Raw genomic sequence first — 8,134 nt, 5'->3', positions numbered from 1 at the left:
TTGTGATGTTTTTTTGAGTGAAGTTCAAAGCACAGAGAAGATTGACATAATCTTGAACTCCTACATCGTAAACAAGTCCAGGGTCAAGGGCTCTATTAGGGTTAACATGACCAGCTCTCAAGGCTAAAGGAGAGGTTTGTTTGTGACCATCACCAATGTCTTTGATGAGTCCCATGGTGTTGTCAAACATGTCCGATGTTGTCATAATTGCTGACCAAATGGCTGCAACACTCCATTCAGGGTGGGCTCCTCTCAACAATGCTGCAACACCAGCAACATGAGGGCATGCCATTGATGTGCCACTTAACAAATTGAAGTTGCTGAAAATTTTATGGGACCCAAACACTTCCACTGGAACATTTTGTGGCCATGCAGCTAAAATTGATGTACCAGGAGCAGTGATGTCTGGTTTCAACACAAATGGACAACTACTTGGGACACAAAACTGTCCTCTTAAAAGACATGGTTCCTTTAGTTCATCAAAGAAAAACTTTAATTAAAAAATATCTCAGTCGACTTGAATTCATCAAAGAAACAATGGGTTGTGAGTGACTACTTTTTCTTATGTTTCAAAAAACTTCGTTTCATAATTTTTTTAAAAGTTAGACAAGAGTAAATTAATTAAAGCAAAATAAGTCTTACATAAAGGACACCAAAATTTCTTTTAAAAAAAACTTGTACAAGGGACAAAGGTAATATATATTTTTTTTAATGAAAATCTTAAATAATAATAAAAATTTTAACGATGTAAATGTTTAACATTGATATTTTAGTTATGTTTTATTTTTGGATAAATAGTTACTTTTGTCTCTCAATGTGTAATTCGTTGGCAAATGCGTCCATGAAAGATAAAAATATAAAATTTAATTCCTGAAAGTGTAAAAAGTGCGACAAATATATCATGTCGTTAACTTTTGTCTCTCACTGTTAATAAAGTCACCTAGGTGACACAAAAGGACAAATTTGTCACTGAAATAATTGTCAATGTGGATTGTCAGCATAGGAACATATTTGTCATAATATTTTTTTGACTTTTCGTCTTCCGACTCCACTAACTAATGCGTCCCTGAAAGATGGAAATACAAAATTTAGTCCCTAAAAGTATAAAAAATATGACAAAATATATCCGGATGTTAATAATAGATTGTAATATTATTATTATTATTATTATTATTATTATTATTATTATTATTATTATTATGTGTTTGTAATTTACTGTTATTCGTTTAATACTTATGCAATATATTTTTGAATTGTCTTTTAATATATATATATACATTATTTTGATTTCCTCATCAAAGCTTAATTTTTACTGTTAAAAAAACTTTATCTTATATTTTATAATTTTATTAAATTTCTCACTTTTAATTTTTAAAATTATTCTATATCCCAATTTCTATTAAACTTTATCTAATATTTAGATTGAAATTAATATGTCAAGTGTTTCGAGTAGAAAAAACATAATGAGCCGCATGACTAAATTTAATTATTTATTTTTTTAAAAAATATAATTAACTTTTTTTTAAAAAAAAAGTCTTAGAAAATTTGAACTAGATAGAACTAAAGTAAAATTATAAGTCTTTTTTTTTAATCAATAAAATGTATATATATACCTCAAATATGAAAGAATTTCGTGGATAAATCTTATGTGTTTTCACTCGAGACAACACTTATTATACATAATAGGAATAAAATGAGAAACAGTTACTAACAAATAAAGAATCCAACTAAATTTAAATAAAAAATACAATAATGCTCAAACTAATACAGAGGTTAACTTAAAAAAAAAAATAGTACAGAGGTTTATTACTTGCGGAACGTAGAGTTATATCTCTCGCTGATTTAGAGACTGCAACGACCTTATATTCCATTTGACATATTATGGAAGAACACTTAATAAAGATTAATAGTTAATTGAAGAAACAAAAAAATTCAAGAAATAAAAGACTTTTATTTTTTTTAAATGATAACTCAATTGATTAAATTTTGTGAGACTTTTTTTTTAGATTCTACTTTAACTTTATCTAGTTTAAATTTTGTGAGACTTTTTTTTAAAAAAAAAATTAGTTGATTAATTTTTTTTTCTAAAATAAATAAATTTGGTCTGAGAGCCGATTGTATTTTTTCTAATCAAAACTCTCAACATATTATTTTCAATCTAAATACAAGGTTACTTAAGTTGAAATTGGGATATAGAATAATTTTAAAGATTAAAAATGAGAAATATAGTAGAAATTTGATAAAATTATAAGATATAAGATAAAAAAAATAACTTTAAAGATCAAGGTTTGACAAGGAAATCAAAATAATAAAAATATATATATTAAAAGGAAATTTAAAAAATATATTATATAAGTACTAAGCAAATATGAGCGTTAAATTATAAACACATAATAATAATGATAATAATAATAATAATAATAATTAGTTACAATCTATTATTAACATTTAAATATATTTGTCGTACTTTTATATTTTCAAAGACTAGATTTTGTATTGTCATCTTTCATGGATACATTTGTCAGTGAAGTAAAAAGATGAAAAATAAAAAAAATATATTATGACAAATATGTCCTTATACTACAATCCACGTTGGTTATCATTTCGGTGATAAATTTATCCTTGTGTGTCACATAGGCGACTTTATTAATGGTGACGGACGAAAGTTAACGACAAAATATATTTATCGCACTTTTTACACTTTCGGAGACTAAATTTTGTATTTTCATTTTTTAAGGGTACATGTGTCAGTAAATTACATATTGAGGGATAAAAGTGACTATTTATCCTTTATTTTTTATTAGTTGAAAAACTTATTTAACTATTTAGTAAATAATTTTTTAATGGTCTTTATTATTTAAATACTACTTCAAGTAGTATTTTGTAAAACTTTAACTTCTAACTTTAAATTTTTAATTTTTTTATATTTATTATTTCACTCATAAGGTAGGGTTTAACTAATTTTTACCTCTTTTTTCTTTCCTTTTTTTATTTAAGATTGGCTTTTCTTATTTATATTATTTTATTATATAAGATATTGATGATGATAGGTAATACATTTTTTTTATTATAATCATATTACACTATTTATTTCAACCATTGTATTTTGTAAAATATTTATTTTATGAATATATTTTATTACACTATATATATATATATATATATATATATATATATATATATATATATAAAATAAAGAATACACATAATTTTGGAATTAATTTTGTGTGAGATCTTATTTTTTAATTAATACATAATTTAATTTAAGTATCAGATCAAATGAAAAGTATAATGTAAATTCAGTTGACTACTCATTAAATGATATAAATGTCTTAGAAAGATAAGATAAAATTTTAATAGATAAATTTATAAATATTTATTATTATTATTATTATTGAAGAAAACTATTTTTATGATATAGAGCATACTCACAATTTTGGTATATTTATTTGGTGTAGGATCTTATTTTTTATTTTATTGAATTATTTAATACTAGTCTTAGAATAAATAAAGTATAAACTATAAATACAGTTTACCACACGTTAAATGATATAAATGTCTTACATTGAAAATATAGAAGTTAAAATATAAATTTGTAAATATTTCCATTCTCTCTATAAAATTAGTTGTAATTATTTTTCATTTTCTTATTTAGCTAAAAATATTAATGCAAAAATTATGTTCCAGAGATTTTATTGTTAAATGAAAATATTCTTACCATATCAAAACAATTTTTATATATGATAATTTATTTAAAAGGGATATCTAATTTTTTTTTATAAATATATTAAGTATAATAATAAAATAAAATATATAAAAAAAAATTAAAAATTGGTTACTTCAACTAGTATTTTAATAAATACTAAAAACTACTAAAAAATTATTAAAAAAAACTGATTTATGAAATAATCAAATAAATTTTTTATTGTACTACTCACTCATCATAACCTAAGAAAATATATAGTCCGATCCATAATTCCCGACCAAGTAATATTCTGCATTCACCTAAAAAGAGGAACTGATCATTTTGGCATTAAATTTATGTTTAATTAATTTCTAATTATTATCAATACCTCATATACAAATATTAAGATTCTAAATACAGTTTCAAAATTATTTATGCATGAAGAATGTGTATATTATTAATGTGTATATTATTATGTTATGTAAAGAAAACTTGCCATTATAGTATTTAATTAAATGTTTCAGAATAAATTAAAATTAACATGAGTGTCAATTTATTTTAGTTATCTTTTAAATATATTCTATATCTGTAACTTATAATATTGTAAAAAATGATAACTCAAGATTTTGGCATTTAATATTTTATTTTTAATTGATCACAAGAGAATCATCAATGCATAATTGTTTATATAAGTTATTTATTTTAATTTTCTAGATATTATAATTTCTCCATATATAAATGTATAAATTATTCTTAATTATTTCCGGGTTATAATTATTTTAAGTATTTTCCATTTTCCTTTTCACTTAAAAAGGAATTCGAACGTGAAAATGATATTCCAGATACTTATTTTTACCTTTTTTAAAATTAAAGTAAAATTTGGAACAATTTGTTATTTACCCTGTTACATATTGGAGTACGATAGCCAATTAGCCATCCACATTCAAAATACCCATCAACCATGACTAACACAATTCGTGTCTGTTTCTACTTCTCTTACATCACATTCCTTCAACTCGTCTCCAGAATATTGGCTCAATCTGAAAATTATATCATCCACATGGACACATCATCGATGCCAAAACCATTCTCCAGCAAACACAATTGGTATCTGTCCACTCTTTCTTCTGCATTAGAAAATACTCATGTTACCAACAATGACAATATTCTCAACACCGCTTCTTCTAAGCTGATTTATACCTACGCCAACGTCATGAATGGTTTTAGTGCAAATTTGTCACCTAAGGAACTTGAAGCCCTCAAAACCTCCCCGGGTTACATTTCTTCCACACCAGATCTGCAAGCCAAGCTTGACACCACACACTCACCCCAATTCCTTGGCCTCAATCCCAATAAAGGGGCATGGCCCGCTTCGAAATTTGGTGAAGATGTCATTGTTGGATTTGTGGACAGTGGAGTTTGGCCAGAAAGTGAAAGCTTCAAAGATGAGGGGATGACTCAAATTCCTTCACGTTGGAAAGGCCAATGTGAAAGTAGCATCAAATGCAACAAGAAACTCATCGGAGCTCAGTTCTTTAACAAAGGGTTAGTTGCCAAATACCATTATCCCGCAACAGTTGAGAACTCAACTCGAGACACAGAAGGTCACGGGACCCACACATCAAGCACTGCAGCTGGGAGCCAAGTTGAGAATGCATCATTCTTTGGCTACGCCGATGGAACAGCGAAAGGAGTAGCTTCAATGGCGAGAATAGCCGTGTACAAGGCCGTGTGGCAAGGTCAACTTTTCTCATCTGATCTAATAGCCGCAATTGATAGTGCAATATCTGATGGGGTTGATGTCCTTTCCTTATCTATTGGCTTTGGTGATGTACTCTTGTACAATGACCCTGTTGCTATAGCAACATTTGCAGCCATGGAGAGAGGCATTTTTGTGTCCACGTCAGCAGGAAATGCTGGTCCTGAACGTGGAACCCTTCATAATGGAATACCATGGGTCATAAATGTGGCTGCTGGCACTTTGGATCGTGAATTTCAAGGGACTCTTGCTCTTGGCAATGGAGTCAACATATCGGGCTTGTCACTCTACCTAGGAAACTTCTCCACACACCAAGTTCCTATTGTTTTTCTCGATTTGTGTGACAATTTGAAAAATCTTGCCGGTTCGTGTGGCAAGATTGTGGTGTGTGAAGATAAGAAAGGAACCCTTTTAGATCTAGTGCATGCTGTTGGATTGTCAAATGTTGCCGGAGCAGCGTTCATATCAAGTAGCACTGATACGTCGTTTTTCCGAGAGAATGGTTCTGCAGCCATCATTATTAACCCGGGAAATAGAGAAACTGTCAAAGCTTACATCAACAGTACTAACTCTGGTGCAAAAGCAAGCGTGTCTTTTAAGGTAACAGCTTTAGGTATTAAACCAGCACCGAGTGTGGATTATTATAGTTCTCGAGGGCCTTCAAGTAGTTGTCCATTTGTGTTGAAACCAGACATCACTGCTCCTGGTACATCAATCTTAGCTGCATATCCTCCAAATGTTCCACTGGCATTGTTTGGGTCCCAAAAACTTTACAGTAACTTCAATTTTTTAACTGGCACATCAATGGCATGCCCTCACGTGGCAGGTGTGGCAGCACTGTTAAGAGGAGCACATCCTGATTGGAGCCCTGCAGCAATTAGGTCTGCCATTATGACAACATCGGATCAATTCGACAATACTAAGGAACACATCAAGGACATTGCGACTGATTACAGACCAGCCTCTCCTTTAGCCATGGGATCTGGTCATGTAAACCCCAACAAAGCCCTTGACCCTGGACTTGTTTACGATGTTCAAGTTCAGGATTATGTCAATCTTCTCTGTGCATTGAACTTCACTCAACAGAACATCACGATCATCACAAGATCCTCTTCCAATAATTGCTCCAATCCTTCCTTGGATCTCAACTACCCTTCTTTCATTGCTTTCTACAGTGGCAACGCTTCTTCTAATCATGAATCAAGGGTAAATAATTGGGAGTTTCAGAGAACGGTGACCAATGTTGGGGAGGGACGAACAACATATACTGCTAGTGTTACATTCATTAAAGGGTTTAATGTCAGCGTCATTCCAGGTAAGTTGGCGTTCAAGAAGAAGAGCGAGAGGCTAAGTTACAAGTTAAGGATAGAAGGTCCAAGGATTGAGGGTTTTGGGCATCTTACTTGGACAGACATGAAGCATGTGGTGAGGAGTCCTATTGTGATAACCACACCACCAATGCCAATTTCTAGATCAATATTGGGATGAAGAAAAACTTTCCATATGTATCAAGTGAAAAATGTATGTTAAAAGATATATTAAAACTTTTTATATCAAAAGCCCCCAGAATCTTTCTCGTGTTCTTCCTAATCCAAAAGATCGAGCTTTCACATTGTGACTCCTCCACTTAGAGAAATTTCTTACACCAAGAAAAAAAAATCCAACCTCCTCCTCTTCCTTTTTTATTTATAATTAAAACACACAAAATTCTGGCATGGAAGGGAACACGGCCGTTCTCAAAAAATAGTGACATTGATGGTCCTTTTATGAAATTTGGAGAACCTAAAGGTGTTTTGGATGAACACTACCATGCTCTGAGGAGCACGACGGTTCTCGAAGAATCTGACGTTGTTCCTTACTTGAAAATCAGAACATGGTTGTTTTGGAATGACCATGAGTGTGCTGGAATGACCATGACCATGCTCCGTCGTGTTCTTCATCAAAGCTCTCTTTTTTTATCCTTTTTAAGCTGATTTTCGTAGAATATCCACCTTGTTCAACTTTTGCCCTGTTTGCATCACACTTCAAAGATTTCCATGAGATTTGTCAGTAAATTAAGTCAAAAACATGCAAAAACAAAGCTAAAATTCATATCAAATATCACACAAATACTGGTTTATCATCCCTCTTTGTTTAGGAGGAGAACCTCTTGGGTAATCTGATTCGGGATACTGGTGGTGTGGTTATTCAACCCAGCGTACGTGATTCTTGGTCCTGGAATTTGGAGCCAGGTAAGGTTTTTACAGCTTCTTCAGCCTACGAGTATCTGCTGTCTTGCTATAACTCAAGCAATAATTTGTTGTCCTCCTCGTTGATTCCCCTCTTCTTTTGGAAGAGCGAGGTCCCTTCTCAGGTCTTAATCTTCTCTTGGAGGCTTTTGTTGGATAGGTTGTCTACTTGTGAACAACTTCAGAAAAGGGGTATTGGCATTCCAAATTATCATGTGTCTTGCTACTTTTGTAATGGGAAAGTGCAAATTATCTTTTCTTGCATTGTAACTTATCATTTCAGATTTGGCACGAGGTTTTCAAATGGACAAGAGTGTCCACTACTATTCCACAACACATTCGTCGTTTTTACCTGCAGTTTGCATCTCTAAATAGAGGTAGAAGGAATCAAAGGAGGAAAATTTTCTTGTGGCATGTGATGTGTTGGAGTCTTTGGAATTGGTGTAATAGAATTGCTTTTTT

The 8,134-nt window shown here is 30.8% G+C and overlaps 1 protein-coding gene across 1 annotated transcript; it reads left to right on the top strand.

Moving 5' to 3' along the window:
• Nucleotides 1-4,646: 4,646 nt before the first annotated feature.
• On the top strand, nucleotides 4,647-6,999 carry LOC114418101 (subtilisin-like protease SBT1.9). The gene has a single exon (XM_028383269.1). The coding sequence runs from the start codon at nucleotides 4,647-4,649 to the stop codon at nucleotides 6,930-6,932; it is 2,286 nt and encodes a 761-aa protein (XP_028239070.1). The 3' UTR covers nucleotides 6,933-6,999.
• The last annotated feature ends 1,135 nt before the right edge of the window (nucleotides 7,000-8,134 follow it).

This window comes from Glycine soja, chromosome 7 (genome assembly GCF_004193775.1).
Source record: "Glycine soja cultivar W05 chromosome 7, ASM419377v2, whole genome shotgun sequence".
Classification (NCBI taxonomy): Eukaryota; Viridiplantae; Streptophyta; class Magnoliopsida; order Fabales; family Fabaceae; genus Glycine; species Glycine soja.
This window is presented reverse-complemented; position numbering and strand designations above follow the sequence as displayed.

What these genes read in the sequence shown, in the direction of transcription:
- LOC114418101 (XM_028383269.1), top strand. Translation starts at nt 4,647, where the DNA reads ATGACTAACACAATTCGTGTCTGTTTCTACTTCTCTTACATCACATTC.